Below are 27,771 nucleotides of genomic sequence, written 5' to 3' on the forward strand. Positions count from 1 at the left end.
TGAGTGTATGCACTGTGATTTGATTGATGGGACAGTGAATGGCCAGTGTCCAACTGATCTAGCCAGGGAATGTAGCCATAGGTGTACAACTGATGAGACAAATTATATGCGATCTCTACTGATGGTGTATTTAAAAGACTCCGTGAGTTAGTGTAAATTCTAAAGCTGGGTATACCTTAGACGACCCGTGTACCCAGCCGACGGCAAATGTGGCAGATCTGAAGATGCGACGGATGATGCCGCGGTAGAGCAGATAGTGCGTACACACTGGACGATTTAAATGATTTGTCGTTCTGATCCGTTGGAAAACATCAAAACGTTTAAAAAATCGTCTAGTGTGTACCCGGCTTAACACTTCAGGGTTTATACAGGCTACCTTCACGACAGGCTTCGCATCTAAATTCCAGACAGCACTGTTGTTAAAAGTTAAACACACTTGGCCAGATCTCAGTCTGTCGGATCTCCTAGAACGGACGCAAATAGCGAGTGTCTGCATACAGTGCATGTGCAGAAGCGGATTTACGCATTTTTGCATATCTCCATCCTATTCCGAGTCAGGTGGAACTTGGCCGGATCTGTCTCTCTGTGAAATAGGGCGTTTCAGGGCAGGTACGGAGCAGTGACAATGCGATCGCACATAATCACCCTGACTTGAGGGAGTGTCATAGGAGTATATTAAAAGCACTGTGCGGGGAAGGGAAACTGTTTATTGTCATATCTCTTGCTCCTAGTATGGGGCTGCCGCAAGTGCCGATACTAATAATCAAATTTTCTGTGGCCACTGTAAACTCGATGTGTGCTCCAATTTATTTCCATACTCCAAAAACATACTGGCTAGTTAATTGGCTTCTGGCAAAAATTAACCCTAGAGTGAATTTATGTCCATGTATTAATGAATATAGAGAGACTGATGTGAATGACCAGAGGCGTAACTAGGGGTGTTTGACTAGTGCTGCTGTACAGAGCTATGTGGGTGGCACTGTTGTTGCTCCATGGCCCTTGCTTCCGGCCAGCAAGGTTTCTGGAATGGCACCCTGCAGCCAATAACGCTGCGGGCGGCAGTGCCTCCTTTAGACGCTACAGGCAGGCACCCTGCCATGTATACAGCTGCACGGAGCGTCTAGAAGACTGCCGCTCTTCCAAGTGCTGGCTGTGCCCACCCCCTATGTGCGACGTCATGCGCAAAGGGGGCGGGACCAGCACAGGACACAGTAAAGCCCTGGTACAGCACTGTGAATGACAAATAGCCTCTATAAAACTGCTCCATATGTGTGCACTATATAATAATCATTACTGAATAAATATTCCCAAATGGAGGGTACTGCAGCCGAGATCTATATCTTGTAGCCAACTGTCTATGAAATGTAAATAGGATGTCAACTGTCTTGATATAAGGAGACTTACTTCTAAATATCATAATATACAAAGCTGTTTTTTATATAGCAAGCAATGTGAATTTTAGGTTTAGTTATACTTGCCTACTCTCCCGGGACTGCCGGGAGCCTCCCAAAAACCGGGTGCTGCTCGCGCCCCCCCGCAAGAGTAGTCAAATCTCCTGGAATGTTAGACGGACCCCCCCCAATGGGTAGGGCCACGTTGACGTGATTGCTGCGCACTCCCCCGCAAGTAAGTATGGGTTTAGTATTCCTTTATGAGGCAAGGCTCATTTCTTATGCTGGCCATACACTGTCAGATAAAAATATCTGTCTGACCGACAGACCAATTTAAAAGCAACAGATATCTTGCCCATACACTGACAGATAAAAATATCTGTCTGACCAACAGACCAATTTAAAAGCAACAGATATCTTGCCCATACACGGACAGATATTTTAACACAACCAACAGATTTTTTCAAACAAAAATCTGCCAGGCTCTGTCATATTTTTGTTCCCTCACAGGGGAGGGACAAAAGAATTTGCACTTTAGCAACTATAAAATATGCTGACCCCATTTTCAAGAACCCCAAATTTGCTGGGCATAGTTATTTTCACCCCAAAAAATTCTAAATGCTCTTCTGCATCACTTTCTTCAAAGTCGCATTTATGCACTTTCCGCGGCAATTATAAACCACGACTTCGTTCAGTAGTTATAAATGGAGGACCCATAGTGATCCCCCATGTCTACACATCTTTAGGGGGGTCCCTAGAATATTTCCCAAAAATTCCCGTTTTTGTTGAACCTGTAAAAAAAAGTAGCAAAAATTTACAAAAAAAATGACATAAGGTCTCCCCCCAAAAGGCAAACCAGCCCCAGGCTTGCCAGCCAGTGGTGGTTTCTAAAAATACGGGGAACAAAATGTGTAGGGTTCCACCGTATTTTAGAAACCAACACCAGGCTGCAGGGACTAGTGCTGGTTTTAAATATAGGGGGCAAAAAAGACGTGGGGTACCCCCTATATTTAAGACCAGCACCAGACCCAACCGACCGGGGTGTAATGCCACAGCCCGGAGACCCAATCACCAGGGCTCCAGGTCCAAAGCATTACACCCCAAGTCGGTCAGCGCAAGCCGGTGATCTCGGGGGAGTCGGGGACCCCCCAAAAAAGGGTCCCCCCTCTCCCGAGCACCACCGGCTTACGCTGAAGCCTGGGGCTCATCCCCATACCCCTGGAGCGGTGGGTATGGGGGTAATAGGGGGGCCAAATAATGTAGCACTATTGTACTTTACAGTGGAACTACAAGTGCCAGCATGCCTGCCATTTTGCACTTGTGGAACTACAAGTGCCAGCAGACATGCGGCACGTGTAATTTCACTGTAAAATAAATAGGTAAAAAAATCCAAAACACACACACCGTGCCCAGTATAAGTTTATTACATACACCTACCCATTCACACATACTTACCTATACCAGATGTTCTGTCCCCTTCTCCACGTAGAATATCCAAAAAAAATGGACCTGCAAAGAAAGATTTCATACTCACCTACATCCAGCGCTGGTCTCCGCAGTAATCCATGGGTGTTTAAAAACAAAAAAACGTCCTTACCCGATCCACGAAACACAGCTATGTGTATGTGTGTTGTCACACATACACATAGCTCCCGAATGGCAGCTCTCGGCTCTTCACGGGGCATTGCAGTCCCGTGAGCCAATCAGCGGCAGCGCTCACTGTAGAGCGCCCGCTGATTTGCTCCGGCAACTGACAGTTCCCACGTGGGCTGAGTCACACCACGTGGGAACTGTCAGTAGCCGGAACCAATCAGCAGGCTCTCTACAGTCAGCGCGACCGCTGATTGGCTCACGGGACTGCAATGTCAGAACAGCGCTGTCTTACCATCTACTCACTGCCTAGACTTCAACTAATCTATGATGCCGGAAGTGAACAGCGGCTACCCGGAAGTTCTTCGGCTCAGCGCACAGCTCTGCAGTCGCTGGGGATAGAAAGGTGAGTACATGCACATGGAGAGAACTGGGGGAAAAGTTGGTCGCTCGGGCAGTGACCGCATACACTGCCCGATGCGGCCGACTACAAACTTGCAAATATCGCATCAGTCCGACATGCTGGTCGAATCGGCATGCCAGACCGATCGATATTTTGATATTGGTCGCCCCCACACACAGTACAATTATCGGGGCGATCCGCGGATATCGGCAGGATCGGCCCGATAATTGTATAGTGTATGGCCAGCATTAGCTGTAAGTGATTGAAGAAAGATGAAGTTTGCAATTTGTTTTGTAAAAATATAAAAAAGTAAACAAAGGTGTAGATTTACTAAAGCTTCTAAAATTGACAAATGGAGGTGTTCCCCATAGCAACCAATCAGATTCTAGCTATCATTTCTCTATTGCATCCTAGAAAATAATACACAGCATCTGATTGGTTGCTATGGGTAACACTGCTCCTATTTCATTTTTCAAAAATTTTAGTAGATCTATCCCAAAAACCGCCAAAATGGTGACACAGTTAATGGTCCATGCAACCATCCTTAAGGATTTTCAAAGAACGTTATTTAGAAAAACATCATGATATAATTAAGTCACTGGCAATATTATATTTTGCAATGATATGGGGTATCAGTAGTATAATTCTTTGATAAATCAGGTGACAAGAAAATAAAAAAATCATTGTTGTGACTCCTGAATTGAAAAAAAGAGGACAACTAAAAATGTTTTTATAAATGTGATGTGGTCCCACTGCTCCAGTTCCTGACTTCCCATGTTAAACATTTACTATCTCCTGACCTGTGCTTGTTCTGCACACAATGATGTCACGTCAGCCTTGGACACCTAATTATCCATTTACAACAAAAAAAAAATCAAATCAAACATCTAAATCACCACTTTTATAATGTACAGTATTAAAAAAGCCTAGAGGAACCTGCTTAGGTAAAAATGCTAACAATCCAACTGGCAACAGAATGCAGGTGAGAAGGCGGCCATAACAAGCCATTTTTACAAGTGTTCCCTCATATAATAAAAGCACACAAGATGACAATATTATAATAATGTTCTAGATAATATATCACAGATATTTGAATAAATATGGGTCGACAAAAGGAAACCTTTCTGCAGAACGTTCTTGTGCCTGCTCCAGACTTTCAAAAGCTGGAAGAAAATCCTGTTCCCTAGAAGTCCCACTGAATTGCCAGATTTGAGTGGCACAGTTTGTAACATTTGCCTATTGGATCAATCATTAGTTCAGTGTGCACCTTGTACATACTAAGGGGTACATTTACTAAAGTGAGAGTTTTTAGAAGTGGAGATGTTGCCCATAGTAACCAATCAGATTCTACTTCACATTTAACTAGCACCTTCTAGAAGATAATAGCTAGAATCTTATTGGTTGCTATGGGCACCATCTCTACTTATAAAAACTCTCACTTTAGTAAATGTACCCCTAATTATAGTTCACTTTGTGCTTTCTTCCAGGGAATCAGGAGGTCGGGGACAAAAAATTCCGACCTCCTAAACCGACCATTGCAAGAGCGTTTGAAACCGCTTATTAGCTAACGCTCCTACATATACAGCTCTGCAATTATTGGGCCAGATAATTGCATAGGTGTGTGCAAAGCTTTACCCTACATTAAAATGCCTGTTATGTTATTATAGATTGGCGACTTTCATAGATTAAATGGAGTTTCAACTTATTACTAACACTGTGGGTGATATGCTGCCATTTAGAAAGCTAGAATGCCATACTTGCAGACCGTGAAGAGGATCAGGATGCCTATCATTGTTTTAAATAAACATTTCTGCATATAAGGTCATATATATTTCCCAAAGTTTGATGGAACTAGATCTCCAAGAGCTGCATAAAACTTTTTATTGGATATTCTTGCTGGTCTCTTTTTCCTCCGTAAAGATCAGAACTTTACTTTGCCAAGTTATTTTTGCTGGTTTATTTGGTAAATTAGACCCAGATTTATCAATAAGTGATACTCTTGTTATCACTCGTTGCTAATCTTAAATGGTGCTCCAACCAAACAGCTCCTAACTGTCATTTTTCAAACGCATGACAGTTAGGAACTAATTGGTTGGAGCACTATTTAAGATTAGTAACAAAGTATAACAAGGATATCACTTGTTCTGGGCTTTAATCTTCTGTAATGGGAACATTCTGGGTCTCTCACAGAGTTAAATGTATGCCCACTTGCAGAGCGCATCTTTTGCATATTTGCACAGCAATGCTTCGAAAATGTCAGCACACAAGTAAGGGCGAGGCAGAGTCTATGGGCCTGATTCAGAGCCGGACGCTATTAGCGCTCGCTCGTTCAGAAAAAGGGGGTGGCTATTCAAATGAACCGTTCACTCTTTGCGGTCTGTTCCGCCTCCATGTCTGAACGAGCGAACAAAACATGCGGACGTTTATTTGAAAAATACGCCCCCTGGCCGCTCGCATCATACGTCATGTCCGCTATTTATTAGATTAATCGAGTACATCGAACAGCGTATGAACTGCTCGCTATTCTTGTGGCTGGTTTTTCCTACCATTATATTGCGAGCAGTTCTGACTATAAAACAACCAAGTGACGTGGTCAATGACGCTGCTGTATTAATTATGCACACCCATAAAACGCCCGCTTTGACTTTTAAGCACGCCTGCGTTCTGATCTCCACTCCCCGTTTTCAAGCACCTTCCCCTGTTACCACCCACATACGCCTCATTCTGTCACTCAAAATAGCAGGCATTCGCTATATAGCGAACAAACGATTTTCGGCCACACTGACTAAATCGCGCATGCGTATTAAAAACCGTACGCATGCGCAGATGGGCGAACATCGCTCAGAACGAGCGTACTGCCGCTTACGAGCGGCTCTGAATCAGGTCCTATGTCCCAAGGGATGGGACGTAAGTCTATGTTCTAGGGGGGGGGGATTGGTCTGTGTCACAGGTGGGGGGGAAGGGGGTCTATGATGGGAACTAGTAGCAAAACATGCCTAAATATAGTGGCAGTCGCATCGCAAGATGGGTACAACTCAGTATACGGGGAGCTTCCACTTTATTTTCCATATGGCGCAAAAGGGATAGGTATGAGTACACGTCTGTATTTTCTTAGTTGCTTGAAGTGTTGAAATTTTGGAGAAACAGTCTGCAGCAAGAAAATAACTTTAATACAGACATAATACAGACATAATACAGACATAATACAGACAATAATACAGACAATAAGACAAATCATCCCTGGGATCCCAATCATATTCAAGTGAAGTCAAGCAAGTTATTTCAAGTTGTTTTTTCAACACATAACCAGTAATGGCTGTGCTGAACGATGTCTGTCATGTACATGACAGATTTTGTCAAAAGCCGAGCGATGAAAGATATCGCATGACATCATTCAGGGAGTGGATTTTTTTCTCTCCAGTGCTTTGTAGCTGCTGTAAATATCGTTCGTCGTTCACCGCATATAAACTGCCAGATATTTCGAATATCTGGCAGCGATATGCGATAATTGACCAACATGTTGGAGAGACGAAAGATAAAATTTATCGGCTGCGGGAGCGCGCATCTGTCATCGTTCAGGGCCTACCCATTAGCAGATAAATTGAACGACTGAACGATATATCGTTCAGTCGTTCAATTTATCTGCTAATGGATAGGCCCCTTAAGGAGGATATCAGATGATCAGAAGAGACCACGGGCCAGACATACGGGATATAATCGGGAAACCGGCTGCCTTAATACTGACAGCCGGCTTCCCGACTGTCATATCCCGGCGAGGGTGAAATGCCGGGCGTCTAGATGTAGACGCCCGGCATTTCCCCGACGCTGGGAGACCTGCGCCCGGCATCCCCATCGTAGTGATGCTGGGCGCCGCGAGCGGACAGCCGCGGGGGGGGGAGGGTTAGGTTTAGGGCTCCCGGGGGGGACTTAGGGTTAGGCACCCCCCCGGGAGGGTTAGGTTTAGGCAGCGGGGAAGGGGGTGGTTAGGGTTAGGCCCTTAGAGTGGGGATTAGGGTTAGGCACTTGGGGGGGAGGTTAGGGTTAGGCACCCCTAAGGAGGGTTAGGTTAGACAATACTTACCTATCCATGATCGGGATTTCCAGCGCTGTCGGGCTTCCGCTGCCGGGATCTCTGCTGATGTCGGGCTGCCGCTGCCGACGTCTGACATTTTCCTGATGCCGGGCGCCGCGAGCGGACAGCCGCGGGGGGGGGGTGGGAATTAGGTTTAGGGCACCCGGGGGGGACTTACGGTTAGGCACCCCCCCGGGAGGGTTAGGCTAGGGGGAGGGAGGGTTAGGGTTAGGCACCCCGGGGGGGACTTAGGGTTAGGCAGCTGGGAAGGGGGGGGTTAGGCACTTAGAGGGGGATTAGGGTTAGGCACTTGGGGGGGATGTTAGGGTTAGGCACCCCTAAGGAGGGTTAGGGGGTTAGGTTAAGTTAGTTTATACTTACCTTAGGAATGATCGGGATTTCCAGCTTCTGTCGGCCAGTGGTATTTCATACCGATTCCAGACATACACCTTAGCTTAGAATAGCCAACTTTCCCTTCCAGATGATCTCTTTTGTATTCAAATGCCACCAGCACATAAAGCTGCTGAGACCCAACGTGGCAGCTAGTCCAAGCATTTATATACAGATGTAGGAAGTCTAGACAAAAATCAGGGTTAAGGCATAACACAGGGCATACTTGCCAACTCTCTCCGATTGTCAGGAAGACTCCCTGAAAGAGCAGCTATATCCCTGACTCCCTGAAGAGTCTAGCAAGCTCCCTGATTGTACCTTACCCCCATTATGTAGCTGTTATATGCTGGGAAAAAGAAATCAGAGATATATATACATTCAAATGGTATAATCAGTGCCATTACCCTGCATTGGTTATAGGCACAATGATCCCTTTGGCTACATGCATTTTCATATAAGGTTTCTCTTGATCACTTTTATGGAAACCCATGTTAAACGAAAATACATGAGCAAGCCCTGAAAAAGTATCAGTGTGTTTTCATCAACAAATAGATCTTACTAACTGCCTAACTGCTTTGGTGTTTGTTTACATTTGGATGTAGAGGTGCGTACACACTAGACGATATTTTGCCCGATTTCGACGCATCGAAACGACAAATCGTGTAAAATATGTTCAAATCGTGTGTGTCTACTCACGATAACGATGCACGTCCCCGCGGGTTGTACAATGCATCTTCAGATCTTGCCTACAGCAGGCAAGATCTGCCAATCTCGTTAACAAGATTAAGGTTGTTGGTCAGATCATTTGTCAGATTAGATTGAACAGTTTAAGCAAGATATGGTTTGGACATTCGTGATGCATGCATCTGTCGGTAATAAAATAAGCACAGATGCATGGATGGTTCAGTGAGAACCATCGTGCATCTGTAAAAAAAAAAATGCGTGCACCCCCCCCCCCCCCCCCAAAAAGGAGCAACCAGCCCCAGGCTTTAAGGGACCCAGTGCTGGTTGGGCAACATACGGGGGGCAAATGATGTAGGGGTCGCCCGTATGTAAGCACAACCAACACCGAGCTAGTCAGAGCCAGCCCTGGTTGCCAAAATATGGGGGACAAATGGCGTAGGGGTCCCCCAAAATTATGCGCAACCAGCACTGGGTTCTGATCCGGGCCAGGGGGAAAAAATGAGTAGGGTTCCCCTGTATTTTCCAGAACCAGCACCGGACTTTTTGTAGCGGGGGGCCTCTTTAGAAGCTTGAGATATCTCCCCCACATTCCTGCTCTTGCAGAACGAAAACAAAACAAAAAAAAACAGACAATTCTGGATTTCTAGTCATAGTTCCTTTAAGCTAAAGCGCCACTGAAAACTTTGAAATGTTGCTGCTTGAGATGAGCGTGTGGTCTGGGGGCCGCCTGCGGAGTATTCTACTAAGTGCTTTACCATACAGTATCTATGTTTTGACAATAAATGGTTAGGGAGTCACCTGGGCTTAATAAAGCATCTCTAATGTCACACATGTTTGCATTCACAGTTGATAATTGCATCAGCTAGAAAAATGAATTCCAAATACACAGCAACTGTTATGGTTCCTAAATAGGAACTGCGTAATTGCAGGGACGCCAATTAGTGTAATAACCTGTACCTTGAGAATTGGGCTTCTAGCAGTACAGGGTATTTAATTAGTAAGTTGGCTTCATTGGCTTAAGATAAGCTGAAGATATGAAGACCTTGAGTAACATGCGCTAATGTTTATTTAAATGATACAATTAATTGCTTACCAGAACAGAGAGCAACACCCCAGTCAGGAAAGAGGAACTGAATGGGCGCAGGGTGTCGAAGCCGGATGATTGGCTGAGACCAGATCTCAAGTTAATATCGGGCAACGCCATCTTATGTTGCCCCTGGCGACGCCATCTTGCGTCGTCAGCATGAAACCATTGTGTGCGATGCTAATATGCTATTATTAGCATTGTGCGTCTACATTGCTACCGCATATTGTTAAAAGTCCTACCATACCCCATACGCACATTAAATCATACATATAATATATAAGACGCACAGCGCAGTTGCGCTGTTTATCAAAGCACTCTACACATAAACGCACCACGCATATTAGCGACTACACGCAATATCCCCGCACTTACACTAAAAGGTTCCCTAGCGTTAAGGTTACTTATAGAGGTTTTATTCGTTATCAATTATGTTGAGAAATTAATGTATTTGATATCTAAGGTTTAGTACATGATAAGCAGGCCGTGTTTGGTGCTAATCTAAACCACTGTTTATTTGCAGATCTCCGGTTCCATCGGCAAGGAGATCGCAACATGCGTCTGCAAGTTATGAATTATAGAGAATTAGGTGATAGAATGTACTTTGTATGTAGAGTCTATTGATTAGTTATTCGGCGGGAGAACACACACAAAGAGCCGTTGGAGGGCTGAACCACTACTGTACAAATTGACCTATGAACTGTATCATAACAGAAGAACCAAGAGGAAGAACCAATGGGATTATGCCAACTCGTTCCTATTGTATTGCCCACTCTCTGTACAGTATATATTCAAGCGCTTTACGTCCAGTAGTTAGTCATCATTTCTTTTGACGGAGGCTTCGCCTTTGATGCCGGGAAATCTGGATCCAGAGCGCTTGCGTATGTATCGACTGTACCTTGCGAATGTATAATCTTTTGTGCAAATTGTATTTAGATCAAGGCGTGTAACTGAATTCTTTTATGTGAATAATAACTTTTTGTGCTTTGGAACCACACTCAAAGTCTGGACAGCAATTATTTCTTGTGCGACTTTCAACGCTAAATAGCATCATTTGGGTATAAAGATTATTAGGTATTCATAAGGGTACTAGAATGAACACTACATTACTGGTTACTCTATACCAAAGGTTCTCAAACTCGGTCCTCAGGACCCCAAACAGCGCATGCTTTCTAGGTCTCCTCACAGAAACACAAGTGAAATAATTACCTCCTCCTGTGGATCTTTTAAAATGTGTCAATGCGTAATAAATACACCTGTGCACCTGCTGAGTGAGCTGGAAAACGTGACGTGTGTGGGGTCTGAGAACAGAGGCCTGATTCAGACCCGCTCGCAAGCGGGTCGATGGTGGCCCAGTGCGCACGCGCGGCGTGCGCGAGCCCCGGAGTGAGCGCAAAAAGCACTTGCTCCAGGACTCACTACAAAAGGGGCGGCTGTCGATGTTGATCGACAGCTCGCCCCATTTTGTAGGCGTGGCGGGGGGTTGGCTTCACAAACGGAGGCGTTCCCATGCGAATCCCAGGCGAACGCCTGCCGTTTGTGGGCGGCCCCACTGACATCACCAGTGATGTCAGTGGGAGAGCTTCCAGCTCTATTTGAGCCAGAAGCTCTCTGGGGCTTGCGGCCACGAGACCCTACCACAAGGGTCTCCTCGCAAGCCCGATGGTCGCAATGGTCTTGACCATCGCAACCATCATCATTGCCGCTTGCTATAGCTGTGGGTGGTCTCCCACAGCTATGCGAGCGGCCAAGAGGTCGCTCCTAAAAAAAACAGCGCCCGCCCTGATTCAGAGCGAATCAGGCCCAGAGTTTGAGAACCACTGCTCTTTACTAATAGGCACCTCTGAAGTAGTTGCTGAGCGAAAACGGTCATTTCTATTCCTTTCCCCTTGACACAACCAACCTACTCTCTAATAACAATGACTGGCAGAGTATCTTACCTGCAATGTCATTATATTGCAGTCCCATGTTCATTAGAATAGCTTACATGTGCAGGCCAGGAAGCCCAAAATATGGTAGGATATCTTCTAAGACAGAGGTTCCCAAACTCTGCCACTCCAGTCTAGGTTTTAAGGATATCCATGCTTGAGCCCAGATGGTTAAATCAAATTGACTGAGGTACTAATTAAGTCACCTGAGCTCAAGCAAGGATATCCTTAAAACCTGGACTGTAATGGCGGAGTTTGGAAACCTTGTCCCAAGAGATCATAGTTCTGTATGTAGGCCTATATGCTAATAAATAACATGAAGAGTTTAATACACCCCATGATTCCTCAATACGCAATTCTCCCTACTCTTTTCCCTGAGCAACAAGTATAGGCCAACCCTACAATGGGCTCGATTCAATAGAATCGAATGCAAATTGAATAGCGCCAGAATGAGCTCCGTGGAGCTATTCAATTCAGCGCGCTATTAAGCCCGACTAAGGATTTCTTCTCGCACCCCTCCAGGGGCGAGAAGAAATCCAACAAAACTACCAGCGAGATGCTGTTTTCTGCCCTTAGTGCTGCGGAAAGAGCATTGCGCCAGGTAGTTTAGTAGGAGACTGCCCGTTCTCACGACTAAACACCATATTCAAGGCGCTAGAACCAGCATTCCCCGACATAACAACACGCTGGATTGAATACTGTAGGTCCGGGAGCTCCTTCCCAGTGCTATTCATTTCACGTTGAATTGAATCTAGCCCAATGTTATTTTACTACTGCCTGGAAGTGCGCACCTATTATTACGAGGTTCTGGGTACATCTCCTACTATACAGAACTGTCTAAGGGTCATTTATAGACGGCAAAAATTGTGGAACTACACTCTTACTCTTTTTACAGAATTGTCCAATTGTGTAAAATTGCCCCATTGTCCACCAAGCACATTTGTATTTTCAAAATGTCTGTAGACCATCCCAGTAAACTCAATCAATGCCTTAATTTGCAGGTATTCCAGGAAATGCACGTGCTGGAAACAGTGAAAATACAAAAGAAAATATAATAAATATTGTGTTATACCCCCCCCAACATAAAATCGTTCCGACGCCCCTGGAGATCACAAAGGGGAGGGGTATGCCCTTTTGTAGATGAGGTTTTTGTTGTGTAAAGGAGGCGCTGAGGATGGTAGAAATCTTCAGATAATCTACGCACAAGTGGAAGTTCCAAATGGAATTAAGATATTGTTCAAAGAGAGCTAAACAACTGAGGCTTGTGTGTGGGAAGAGGGGATTTAAAGCATAGATTATACAAGTGTAATCTATGAGGATTTGTATTGCTTCACCCCTGCTAATATGCTGCTGATCCATATATTGCACTGATGAGCTCTAAATGATTAAAATGGGTGTCATCGCTATTATCTGCATATTGGTGGCTAATGGCACACATCCACTAGAAGACAGGCAAACGACTGCACGATAACGACATTGTAATCGTGCAGTCGTTTGTCAGTGTACAAACACTGGCCCTGATTCAGAGCCGGGCGCTCTGACAGAGCGCTCGCTCTGAATCAGGGCCTCCTGGCCGCTCGCATAGCTGTGGGTAACCACCCACAGCTATAGCGAGCAGCCAAAATGATGGTCGCGATGGTCAAGAACATCACGACCGTCAGGCTTGCGACGAGACCCTTGTGGTAGGGTCTCATTGCCGCAAGCCCTGGAGTGCTTTCGGCTCTATCAGAGCCGAGAGCACTCCCACTGACATCACTTGTGATGTCAGTGGGGCCGGCTCCAGACGGTAGGCGTTCCCATGGGAACGCCTCCGTCTGGCCAGCCACGCCCACCAAAGGGGGCGTGCTGTCACTCACCATCGACAGCACGCCCCCTTTGTAGCGAGACCCGTCGCTATCCGGGTCTCGCACGTGCGCATGCACACGACGGAGCCGGCTCCCTCGTGCGCATGCGCACTGGGCTAACATCGACCCGCTTGCGAGCACTCAGCGCTCGCGTGCGGGTCTGAATCAGGCCCACTGAACGCTATGCCTACACTGAACGAGCAGTCGTTCAGTGTAGGCACATCAATCATCTGCAAACATGTTAAAGCTGACGTTATTGTCAGGTTGTACAACATATTTGTACAATGATAGATGTCTACATGACCAGCGGAAGCGCACATCGCTGGTCGTTTTAGACATTGTTTTTTAACAATATGCAAACAATTTTCAAATGGTTATTGAACAATTACGATATCGTTATCGTTCAACCGCTCAACTGAATCATCTAGTGCAGGAATGGCCAACCTGTGGCTCTCCAGCTGTTGTAAAACTACAAGTCCCAGCATGCACTGCTTCAGTTTTGCTATTAGGGAATGCTAACACTGTGGCAGGGCATGCTGGGATGTGTAGTTTCACAACAGCTGGAGCGCCACAGGTTGGCCAGGCCTGGTTTAGTGGTTGTGTGCCATAAAGGATGCATAATGGCCAATTCTGTCTTGTGAGATTATGTTATTGCAGAGATCATGCAAACAGTGGTGGTTCTAGGGGCGGGCTAACAGGGCCGTCACCTGGAGCGCCGGCCCCTAGAGGGCGCCACTGAGTCCCCGGGAGAAAAAAAAAATCACCGGTCTTCCCCCCGCTAGCCGCCGCAGGGAGGCTTCATTTGCCGGGCGCCCGCTGATATTTGTTATCAGCGGGCACCCGGCTCGCTCCCTGCAGCAGCAGATGAAAGCCGGAGCTCACTCCTGAGCTCCGTCTTCCGGCAGAAAGCACTATGGGAGGGACGTTGTGACGTCATGACGTCCCTCCCATAGATCCAAGGAGCCGGAGCTCCCACCTGAGCTCCGGCTCCCGCAGAGAGCGCTATGGGACGAACTTCGTGACGTCATGACGTCCCTCCCATAGATCCGAGAAGCCGGAGCTCCCACCTGATCTCCGGCTCCCGCAGAGAGCGCTATGGGATGAACTTCGTGACGTCATGACGTCCCTCCCATAGATCCGAGAAGCCGGAGCTCCCACCTGAGCTCCGGCTCCCGCAGAGAGCGCTATGGGATGAACTTCGTGACGTCATGACATCCCTCCCATAGATCCGTGGTGGAACCGCGGTCGGACCGGACGGCAGCGGACGGATGAGCGGAGCTTAAGGTAAGTATTGTGTTTGTTTTTTAATTGTATTTTTTTTTTCAGATGCACCAGCACTGGGGGCATGGCTATAGGGGGGATTTCTATAGGGGGCATTACTACTGGGGGCATGGCTATAGGGGGGATTTCTATAGGGGGCATTACTACTAGGGGCATGACTATAAGGGGGCATTACTACTGGGGGCATGGCTATAGGGGGGCATTACTACTAGGGGCATGACTATAAGGGGGCATTACAACAGAGGACACTACTAATGGGGGCATTACTACTGGAGGCACTACAATAGGGGGTATTACTACAATGGACACTACTAATGGGGGCATTAATATAGGTGGCATTACTACTGGAGGCACTACTATAGGGGGCATTACTAATGGAGGCATTACTACTGGGGGCACTACTAATGGGGGCATTACTATAGTGGGCATTACTAATGGGGGCATTACAACTGTGGGCACTACTATAGGGGGCATTACTACTTTGGGCACTACTATAGGGAGCACTACTAATGTGGGCATTACAACTGGGCACTATTATAGAGGCATTACCACTGTGGGCATTACCACTGCTGGCACTACTAATGAGGGCATTGCATGGGGGGCACCACTTGGGGGGCCATTGTGTAACGGGCACCACTGCTGTGGGCATTGTATAAGGGGTACTACTACTGTGGGCATTGTATTAGGGGCACTACTACTGTGGGCCTTGTGTTTAAGGGGCAGTAATGTGGGCATTGTGTAAAAGGGACACCACTGTGAGGGTTATTCAATATGAAACGTTAACTTCACTGTCGAAGTTAACATTTCATATCGGAGTTTTTACCTGCGTTAAAGTATGGTGCGCGCTCCCGCTTATCCCCGTATTCAATATAAAATTAACGAAAACGGGAAACTCCGAAGTTGGATATGCGTAAAGTTACGAATTTTTCCTTAAAATAATTATAAGACCCCCCTAAAGTTGTAAAAACATGGGGGAACACCATGGGTACCCCCGTTTTAGCCTTTAATTGAAAGTCGGGGATTTAAATAGCCGCAGCGGGTGTTTTTTCCCCGACATTGAAGAAGTGTTGCAGAAGAGCACTTAGGTTATTTTTTTCGTTTTTTTAAGTGGCCCCATCAAATTTGGGGTACATGAAAATGGGTACTAGCATATTTTGATGTCCCTAAAGTAAGTTTTTAAAAATTCTGCATTTCTGCACCTGCCGCTATAATTCTATTCTTCAAAACACCTGCCGCATACATGCAGAATAGCCCTGAACCTATTTCCCTATTTTTAAACAATTTTTTCCCATTTTTTTTTTCACCCCAATTTTTAAATTAATTATTCTTTTAAACTTTTTTTGACACAGTTCTTTTTTAAATGTCATTCCCAGGGGTGCAGGCTATTTTTTTTAAGCCTGCACCCCTAAACCCCAATTCTGCACTTTTTTTCGACACCTATTCAATGGTGAAAAGTTATCACCGTTTTTTATCAAAGACTTTTCAAAACTGCGATAAGTCTTTGATATTGAATACAGTGTAAAACTAAAACCTGCGATAATGACGTCATAGCTCCGATATTAACGAAAAACGATGTTATCGCACCCATATTGAATACCCCTGTGTGTGTCATAACATGAATAAGGGACTACTGTGTGTTATAACTTCAATTGGGGATAATGTATTATAAAGGGAAAACTGTGTGTGGCACAATGTATTATACAGGGCATTACTGCGTGTGGCATAATGTGTTATACAAGGAATTACTGCGTGTGGCATAATGTGTTATAAAGGGCATTACTGCATGTGGCATAATGTGTTATACAGGGCATTACTGCATGTGGCATAATGTGTTATAAAGGGTATTACTGCATGTTGCATAATGTGTTATACAGGGCATTACTGCATGTGGCATAATGTGTTATAAAGGGCATTACTGTATGTGGCATAATGTGTTATACAGGGCATTACTGTGCAAGACATACTGTGTAAGGCGCATTACTGCACATGGCAATTATTCGCCATGAGGGGAGAGCTTGGGGGAAGCCCAGCACCTTTGTAAGTGCCCCACAGTGTGGTGAATTGGGGGTGTTCCGCAAGGACACACCCCCATTCCGGAAGCGCGTGCACAGAGGAACGCCATCTAAAAAAAGGTTTGGGGGGGGGGTTTGGGGGGGAAGGGGGCACAACTTGGAACTTTCGCCCTGAGCTCCGTAATGTCTAGAACCGGCCCTGCATGCAAATACATACTGTTTGAAGAATTTGGTGTCATAAGAACTTAATAAGCTGTCCATTAACTTTACAGTTAATATTTAATCCATTATTTCCCAGCAGTCTGTGCTTGACACAAGATCAAATGAGAGAATATAGCAAATAAATGAGTGTAGCTTTCCAGGCATCACGCACTGAAATTAGCATCTTTTACAGGGCTTTTAAAGTGATAGTTCCAAACTCCCCATAACGTATATTTGAACACTATATACTTACTAGTAGTTTACGACCTGTCTTACAGGTCCAGGTCCGCCCATACTCTACTTCCGTACTTCGTCCTCACCCCTGTCTCTCTATACTTACCTTGAAGAGGGGCCTTCATTCGACTGTCATGTCTCTAGTGCCAGCAGTGGAAGTCGTTGTGGGGGGTTCATGCTTCCTGGCTCCCAATGCACATGTCAGAGACACAATAGCCATCCTCAATTATTATATAGATCAGGAATTGCAATATTGCACCTAGGGAGGCCAATCCCGGGATTTTGGCCTAAAAATGGCTGAGCTTGGAATTCCGATCCCAGAAATGGCCATAAAGGTTTTGTTTTTATTTTAGATGCGGGGCAGCGTTGAGCACCTCCAGCAGAGTGCTCAGACCCTTCCCGGCTCCCCCTTCCCCCGGCTGTGCACACTGCGCAGCGTGAAGTGAGGACACGGGTCATGCTGTGCAGCTCTGTGCCACCTGGAGCTCCCACCTCTCTACAGGACACCGCCGCCAAAAACCTTGCCAGCGAAAGCCCCAGCTGCCCATCGGTAAGTCACCGGGAGGCTTTTTTTTTTTTTTTAAAAACCAACCCAATGCCAGGTATCCTAGGAATCTCGGGATTTAGGGATTTTTTTTCAAGTGTTTAGGTCAAATCTCAGCAGAAGTATAGAAAATTCTGAAGGGTTCACAAACTTTCAAGCAATATATATATATATATATATATATATATATATATATATAAATTCATGCAGGATAATGTACTTGATTAATAATACACCATTGTCCTGTATAATGTTACATATGTAGAATTCAAGTGCACAGTCTGGGGCCTGATCCCTAAACGAAGGCCCTCAGGCAGTGGGGTCCACTGGCGGTTTCCCCTGTACCCCTGTGGGCCAGTCCAACCCTGCCATCAGTGGTCCACCCCTTCACTTGCACTGATACAAATCACTGCACGCTGTCTTCTTTCGTGCAAATCACAAGTGGGGCAGCCATTTTTTCTTGCACTGCAGTCACAAATGAACTGACGTAACACGTTCAAACCTGCACAGAAGTGACTGGGGAGACAGCGCCCTAGTACGAACAGCGTTGATAAGACAGTGCGGCCAACAGAAGATTTTAATATGACTGGAGTGCGGATCATTTTTGACTCACCCTCGTATATACTGCAGGCATGACATATTAACTCATTTATTAACATTATGCACGTTTTTTGTGCACATCTGGAATTCCTGACTATAAGAAATATTATATTAATAAGCAGTATATGGGTCAATACTAATAAGTGATGCTGGCAAACTGGACATGTACATTATATTGATGTACAATAACATTGGTCTATCCTATTTCTTTATTTTTTATCAAGTTATATGATCACGTTCATCTAGATCAGTGTTTCTCAACAGTTGTGAATACTATTCTAGATGAATAATTATGGGAATAAAGAATCAGGGTTTCATTTCCTGTTGCGCTGTGATTCCAATCTGTGCTGTTCCCTAAACATAACATGTAAATAAAGATTATAGTATTTGAACACAGAGATTTCCATTTACATTTTCCATCAAAATAAGGGGTTGGAACTCCCTCCTTATAACACAATAAGGACATTTATGAACCAGCAACAAACAGAGGAATGGTGGTGGCATTTGTTACTGGATGGATGGATGGATGGATGGATGGATGGATGGATGGATGGATGGATGGATGGATGGATGGATGGATGGATTTTAATTTGGAGTCAGCTGCAACTCTTCACCAAAAGACTGTCACTATATAATATAGTTAAGTATGAAGACACTGCAAAGTTGTGATTCAGCAATGAGGAGAGGGCAAACTGTATCTACACTACTACAGGCAATGAGAATATGAAAAGCAAAGTAATAATAATGAGCCAAAACATTTGATGTATTATAAACACCAGCCCACCACCAGCAAAGTATGTGACCTTCTGGACTAATCACTACTGGATTCTGTCCAATAATAATAATAAATACACATTTTTCCTGTCTGTCTTACCCTTACAGAAAACTGCACTGTGATTCCATATTACCGTTGCGCAAGTTTGGATCTGGGCTAACTCCTGCAACTGTAATGATATACTCTGTGCACCATGCAATGAAAGTTTAGTGTGACTTTGGTAACAGAATTAGAACGAGAATATTATACTATATACTGTAAAGCACCGTAGATCACAAGCTCTTTACCCAAGACATGGATCGCATATAGGGTATGCCAAGAATGCAAGGATCACATACCTCATACATGATATGAATGCAAGGCTCACATACATAAATACATGCATCCCATACGTGATCTGAATGCATTACTCACACACATCAAATAAATGCATGCATCCCATATGTTATATGAATACATGGCTCACATACATAAAAGCATTCCATGTCACATGAATGTATATCTCACATACATAACAAATGCATGCATCCCATACAGTATATGAGAATGTATGGTTGAGGCTCACATACATCCCATAAAACACCTGATTTCCATACAGGATAGAGCTGTATGGCACAAATACATCACATAAATGCCTGATTTCCATACAGGATAGAGATGTATGTCACAAATACATCACATAAATGCATGTATTCCATATAAGATATGAATATATGATGTTTCACAAAAATATGAGATATGGTAAGAACTTACCCTTGTTATCTCTATTTCTACGAAGTCCATAGGGTTCCACAGGATACCTTGGGGTATAGGTGTGACGTCAGTCGCAGGGCACCAAAGAGTTAAGCTTTCAGCCTCCCAGGATGCACTAGGTCCCCCTCCTATACCCCGCCCCCGGGCCAAGGCACCTCAGTTAGTTACCAAGCCATAGGCCGGAGGAGGAGAAGGAAGAGAGAGAACAAAGATCTGGACACATACAAGAATCACATTCTCACCAGAGGGAGACGGAAAACCGGTGACCAGAGCAAAGCCCATCTGCAGCACAGGTGCGACAGGGCGGGAGTCCTGTGGAACCCTATGGACTTCGTAGAAATAGAGATAACAAGGGTAAGTTCTTACCATATCTCATATTTTCTACTTCAGGGTCCATAGGGTATCCACAGGATACCTTGGGGATGTCCCAAAGCAGTATCCTTTAAGGGTGGGGACGCTCCTGTGCAGAAAGGAGAATCCGCCGCCCGAAGGAAGCATCCTGAGAGGCGAAGGTGTCAAACCTGTAATACCTCACGAAGGTATGGACAGAAGACCACGTAGCAGCCTTGCAGATCTGAACTGCCGAGGCACCACGTCGAGCTGCCCACGAAGGACCCACAGACCTAGTGGAATGAGCCTTCAGAGAAGGAGGGACCGGTAGGCCTTCATGAAGATAAGCTTCAGAAATAGCCATACGGATCCAGGCTGCCAAAGTTTGCTTTGAAGCAGGCCAACCCTTTTTACGGAAGCCAAAGAGGACAAACAAAGCGTCCGACTTCCTAAACGAAGAAGTGCGGTCAACATAAGTCCTTAAGGCCCGCACAACATCCAAAGAGGCCTCACCCACGGAAAGACCCGGTGAGTTAAAGGCCGGAACAACTATTTCCTCGTTAATATGAAACTGGGAAATAACTTTGGAAGAAACTCGGGCCGAGTGCGGAGCACTGCCCTGTTCCCATAAAAAACCAAGAAAGGGGGTCTACAAGAAAGAGCCCCTAACTCAGAAACACGTCTGGCCGAAGCAATGGCCAGAAGGAAAACAGTCTTAGCTGTTAGCCATTTAAGATCCACTGAGCCCAGTGGTTCAAACGGCGGTCCTTGGAGAGCCCTCAGGACCACAGCCAAATCCCAAGGCGCCACAGGTGGAACAAAGGGCGGCTGAATGCGGAGAACACCCTGCATAAAGGTGCGCACATCCGGGATTGTAGCAATCCTACGGTGAAACCAGACAGATAGGGCCGAAACCTGTACCTTCAAAGAAGCAAGGCGAAGCCCATGATCTAGTCCCGCTTGCAGGAAGGCGAGAATCCGAGACAGACGAAACTCCCGCGGTGCATAACCTCTCGGTCGACACCACTGGAAGAACGTATGCCACACGCGATGGTATATCCTCGCGGAAGACGGTTTCCGAGCTCGTAACATGGTACGCACCACAGAGCTGGAAAACCCCCGGGACCTCAGCATGGCCGTCTCAACAGCCACGCCGTCAAAGACAGCCGAGTCAGGTCCGGGTGAAGGCAAGGACCCTGAGACAGAAGGTCCGGTCGTAGCGGCAACCGCAGAGGAATGTCCACGGACAGACCCTGAAGGTCTGAGAACCAGTGCCGTCTGGGCCACGCGGGAGCTATCAACAGGAGCGTCCCTCCTTCCTGTTTGAATTTCCGGATTACCCGTGGAAGAAGGGAGACCGGAGGGAACAGGTATGCGAACCGGAACGTCCACCGGACGGACAGAGCATCCACCAGAGACGCCCCTTCGTCTCTTGTGCGAGACCCGTACACCGGCAACTTGTTGTTGTGCCGGGACGCCATGAGGTCGATTTCTGGAAGACCCCACCTGTCCACCAGTAGTTGAAAAACGTCCGGGTGCAGGGACCATTCCCCCGGATGAACGTCCTGGCGACTTAGAAAGTCCGCCTCCCAATTGAGCACTCCCGGGATGAAGACCGCTGATATGGCCGGAAGATTGCGCTCCGCCCAAACCAGGATCCGAGAGACCTCTACGAGAGCCGCCCGACTGCGAGTTCCTCCTTGCCTGTTTATGTAGGCCACGGTGGTAGCGTTGTCCGACTGGACCTGCACCGGGCGACCCTGGAGAAACCGCTGTGCCTGCTGGAGAGCATTGAAGACCGCACGGAGTTCCAAGATATTTATTGGAAGCTCCGCTTCTGTCGGCGTCCACCTGCCCTGGAACAAGTGTGGACCCGAAACTGCTCCCCAGCCCCGAAGACTGGCGTCCGTTGTCAACAGGACCCAATTTGGAACCCAGAACGGACGTCCCTTGTTGAGGTGGGTCGTCTGTAACCACCACGTAAGGGACAGGCGAACCTCCTGGGTGAGCACAATCGTCTGGGACTTCAGAGACTGAGTCAGCCCGTTCCACTTGGACAGGATCAGGTGCTGCAGAGGTCTGGAGTGAAACTGGGCGTATTCCACCATGTCGAACACCGACACCATGGAGCCCAGTAACCTCATCGCCGAGTGTAAGGACACCCGGCGGCTGTGCAGACAACTGCGCACCCTTGACTGTAAAGCAGAGATCTTGTCCTCCGTCACGAAGATCCTTTGCTGTCCCGAGTCCAATAAGGCTCCAAGATGCAGAATCCTCCGAGACGGGATTAGAGTGGACTTCTGCCAGTTGATTAGCCAGCCGTGCCGTTGCAGCAGTGCAATGGTCAGGTCCAAGTGGCGTAACAGGAGCTCTGGAGATCCTGCCACCAATAACAGGTCGTCCAAATACGGCAACATGCGGACTCCCTGCAGCCGCAGAGAAGCCGCCATGACCGCCATCACCTTGGTGAAAACACGTGGTGCTGTTGCCAGGCCAAAAGGTAACGCCCGAAACTGGAAGTGGTCGCTGCTGATTGCAAACCTGAGGAACTGTTGATGGCGCCAAAGAATAGGGACATGCAGGTAAGCGTCCTGTATGTCCAATGACACCAAGTAGTCCCCAGGTTCCAGCGCCAGAATGATGGACCGTAGGGTCTCCATCCGAAACTTCGGGACCCGCAAAGACTTGTTGAGTGCTTTGAGGTTGAGTATCGGACGATATGACCCATTGGGTTTCTGTACCAAAAATAGATTTGAATAGAAACCCTGGCCCCTCTGGGAGAATGGAACCGCCACTATAACTCCAGCCTGGAGCATAGTGTGCAATACCTTCCGCAGCTCCGTAGCCTTGTTCCGGTCTGATGGGAGACCCGTGGTGAAGAAGCGAGCCGGGGGTCTGTGCCGGAAGGAGAGGGCGTATCCGTGGGAAACCACCTCCAGAACCCAAGTGTCTGTCGTAGTGGTCGACCAACACTGGGCGAACTGTAGCAGGCGGCCTCCCACCCTGGGATCCCCCAAAGGGAGGCCCGGACCGTCAGGCCGCAGGCTTGTCATCTGGCTTGGGGGCCGGACGTCTGGTACTCCATGCCTGCTTCCGGGGCTTGACCGATTTCTTAGGGCCAGCCTGTCGAGGAAACGACTGTGGTTTGGGCCTGCCCTGGGCCCTAGATGACCGAAAGGACGATGGTCCCGAACCAGAAGGAGCAGCGGCCGACGGGAGACAGGCAGATTTGGCTGCCGCCAGCGTGGCCACAATCTTATCCAGATCCGGACCGAAGAGAACTTCTCCGGTAAACGGCAACGCTTCCAGACCTTTCTTGGAATCTGCGTCCGCCTTCCAGGATCGCAGCCACAAGGTGCGACGAGCAGCTACCGCTGCTGAAGAAATTCTAGACACCAGAGTACTAATGTCTAGAGCCGCCTCGTTGATGTAGGTGGCCGAATCACGGAGATTGCCAATCAACTCCGCCTGATCGGCCGGACAGTCGGATTCAAAAGAAGCCTCTAATGAATCCGCCCAGCGCTCCATCGCTCTGGCAACCCAGCAAATGGCCATAGCCGGCCGTGCTGCCCCCCCTGCAAGGGAATAAGCGGACTTCAGGCAGATTTCTACCTTGCGGTCCGTAGCATCCTTAAGGGAGGACATGGATGGCATCGGCAATGTGGCACTACGGACAAGACGGGTCACGTGAGAATCCACCTGTGGAGGGGATTCCCACTTAGCAAAATAATTATCCGCGAACGGATAAGCCACCGCCAGGCGTCTCTGCGGCTGGTATCTTTTGCCAGGTTGTTTCCACGCCTCCTCTAAATGGTCCACCAACTGACCCAAAAGAGGAAAGACTGTGGCATCGCCCTTCACATCTTTGAAAAAGGCATACTTAGATTTAGCCGCTGGGGGAACTTCGTCCTCAATCACCAAGGCTGTGCGGACCGCCCGAATAAGTCCAGGAATATATACTTTGGACTTAGCATCAGCGTCCTTAGTATGGAGAGGTTCCTGATCGTAAGGATCTAGAATCTCCCCATCATCAGACGTCCCTTCGTCATCCTCATAAGGAGCGGACAGAGACGCCACCGGCCTTTTATGAGACCGCATCACAGACTCCCCTTGCAACACATCCGACAAGTGCTGTACAGAACTTGTCAGGGAGTTAACCCACGCTGGCTCCTGAGAACCCGGGAGCGGGGAAATAGGGAGACTGTGGGGTACCACCAATTGTCGTGGGAACCCCTGCATGGGTGACGACACCACAGACTGCTGGGACAAACCCATCGGAGTAAATGCGGGCTGCGGAGCTAACTGGCCCACTAAAGCTGTTAACGCCTGAGCGAAACAAGCCCAGGGCGGCTCCTGTACCGGTGCTGTAACCGTAATAGGCCGCGCCATGGACAAACACTGCCGGCAAAGGCCCTCCGCGCTACCCTCCCCCTCCGCTAACGGTACTTTGCACGTGGTACACTGTAGCCGGAGGGGAAAATCACTTTCAGACATGATGGCACCACGTATGTGACCTCTCTCACCAATTAAGTATTAAATAGGCGAGAGACCACCCTGCAGCACCGCACCGCAAGGGCTTTAGCAGAAAGAACAGGGACAGTAATAAAGCTGACAGTTTAGAGAAGAAAAGATTACAGGCAGCAGCGCTAGCACAGTCACATACAATGCAGAAAAATAACAATTCCTGCACTAACAGCGCTGATCACTCAACTACACAGACACAGGGCCTGGTAGGACACAGCGCTGCATACACAGACCTGACCACAGCGGAGGAGAGGTATGCGGGGGGACCCAGACCACGATGCTTCCGTCCAGCGCTTCCAGCAGCGTTCACCATGCGTTCTGGAGAAGATGGCCGCCGAGGAGCAGAGAGGAGGCTGGCCTGGGGGAGGAGCGCTGCCACAGGACCAGTCGGCAGCATGCAGAGAGGGCTGTGTGCAGCGGGGGAGGCGCCGGCTGTGAGACAGGGAAGGCGCGCTCCCCTGGCATGCATTTAACCCCTGGGACGCCGCAGCGCTACCGCTCTGCTGCGGTCCGCTGTCCCAGGGGGTAGTGGAAGCGCAGGTTGGTCGCCTGGCTCCACGCTGCAGCCAGTCCCCAGGGAGCCCCCTGCCTGGGGACTTAGGACCATGTGATCAGCGGGGACCCACCGCGGGACCCCGCTGCTTACCTCTGTCCCCCTTGAATCCGGCCATGGTCCGGAGCATCTGGGGTCACCGCTAGCTGTGACCCCAGACGCCCACCAGCATCCCCGGATCAGTACCGGCGTTCTGGTACCGGCGGGGTGTAGGGAAGACAGCATGGACGTCAGGACTGACTGTCCATGCTGTTCATCCAGATGTGCAGCCACAGCTGCATGAAGAATAAGCTTCAGGGGCTCTTCTAGCCCCCACTCCAACAGGTGCACCCGACTCCGGCCGGGCACCAAACTAAACTGAGGTGCCTTGGCCCGGGGGCGGGGTATAGGAGGGGGACCTAGTGCATCCTGGGAGGCTGAAAGCTTAACTCTTTGGTGCCCTGCGACTGACGTCACACCTATACCCCAAGGTATCCTGTGGATACCCTATGGACCCTGAAGTAGAAACATACATGCATGCATCTCATACAGGACATACATACATACATGCATACAAGATATACATACATGCATCTCAAACAGGATAACAATGTTTCACAAAACATACATACATGCATGCATCTCATACAGGATATACATGCATACATCTCATACAGGATACAAATGTTTCACAAAACATACATACATACATACATACATCTCATACAGGATATACATGCATACACCTCAAACAGGATACAAATGTTTCACAAAACATACATACATACATACATCTCATACAGGATATACATGCATACACCTCAAACAGGATACAAATGTTTCACAAAACATACATACATGCATGCATCTCATACAGGATATACATGCATACATCTCATACAGGATACAAATGTTTCACAAAACATACATACATACATACATACATCTCATACAGGATATACATGCATACACCTCAAACAGGATACAAATGTTTCACAAAACATACATACATACATACATCTCATACAGGATATACATGCATACACCTCAAACAGGATACAAATGTTTCACAAAACATACATACATACATCTCATACAGGATAAAACTGTTTCACAATACATACATACATACATACATACATACATCTCATACAGGATAAAACTGTTTCACAATACATACATACATACATGCATCTCATACAGGATAAAAATGTTTCACAAAACATACATATATACATGCATACATCACATACATACATATATCTCATACAGGATAAAATAGTTTCACAAAACATACATATATACATGCATGCATCACATACATACATACATCTCATAAAGGATAAAATTGTTTCACAAAACATACATATATACATGCATGCATCACATACATACATACATCTCATACAGGATAAAATTGTTTCACAAAACATACATATATACATGCATGCATCACATACATACATACATCTCATACAGGATAAAATTGTTTCACAAAACATACATATATACATGCATGCATCACATACATACATACATCTCATACAGGATAAAATTGTTTCACAAAACATACATATATACATGCATGCATCACATACATACATACATCTCATACAGGATAAAATTGTTTCACAAAACATACATGCGTGCATCCTATACAGGACATAAATGTTGATCTCACAGGCATGTTATAGACTCACCACTTTTCTTGGGCCCGTTACTTTCCGCTGCTCTTGCAGGTGGTCTGTTACCCTGAGGGAGAGTCTGAGTGCTGCTTGAACAACCCATAACTCCCAATGTGTGAGTGACGGGCAATAAGAGCCGATGAACTAGGTATTTCCGATAGGGCACACAGGGATACAGTGTATCCAGAGGTCACATCCAGCAGCCAGTGGCAGCAGAGTGTACTGCAGGTCCGACTCAGCCTGCCGGCAGGACTGGTGCTGGGAGTACACCTGCAGTAAGTTATGCAGAGGATGATGTGCACAGAGCGGTTGCCATATGAGCAGCAGTACACAGCCCTCAGTCTATTCCAGTGCTGCAGCCAGAGCAGAGGGTTGCACTGTGCCACTGGGTACAGGCAGCTTTTGCGCATGCGTCATCCAGCCGTCAGTCACCCTGAGCCCGGGGCTGATACTGTGTTACACTGCATGTACTAAAGCTCAAGCAACATTAGAGCGATGCTATAGCAACAGGCCACCGCAATCTATGCTTAAGGTGTAACTTTTTAGTCTACTTTATACTTTGTTTTACTTCATGTGGCTATAATTAAAAGTAGATTAAAACTTTATTAACATTAGGATACTGGTGCTAATATCATATATACAGGCACACAAGGAGTCCAGATAGCCTTTATTGTAATTATTATACTGTACTTGTGGAAATGATCTTCATGCTGCATGCCAGACTTTGAGGAACAAAAAATAAATTTTCACTTAACATAACATTTCAGGGAATTATCTGGAATGATGGCTCAGAGAATTTTATTATTATCATTTATATAGCACACATATATTCCGCAGTGCTTTACAGAGAATATTCAGTCATTCACATCAGTCTTTGGGGCCCATTTATCAATGATCGCTTTTGCAATGCGATC

The 27,771-nt window shown here is 46.9% G+C and overlaps 1 protein-coding gene across 1 annotated transcript in view; it reads right to left on the reverse strand.

Annotated features, from left to right (window-relative positions):
- The window catches only part of LOC148510660 (uncharacterized), a 38,131-nt gene extending 10,867 nt beyond the window's left edge, over nt 1–27,264 (reverse strand). Inside the window, exon 1 of the mRNA XM_088442615.1 lies at nt 26,873–27,264. Coding sequence (XP_088298741.1) covers nt 26,873–26,960 — 88 coding nt within the window. The 5' untranslated portion in view covers nt 26,961–27,264. The remainder of the gene's footprint in view (nt 1–26,872) is intronic.
- Between the last annotated feature and the right edge of the window lie 507 nt (nt 27,265–27,771).

The sequence above is a fragment of the Taudactylus pleione genome, unplaced genomic scaffold (genome assembly GCF_031769625.1).
Source record: "Taudactylus pleione unplaced genomic scaffold, aTauple2 ptg000314l, whole genome shotgun sequence".
NCBI classification, from domain to species: domain Eukaryota; kingdom Metazoa; phylum Chordata; class Amphibia; order Anura; family Myobatrachidae; genus Taudactylus; species Taudactylus pleione.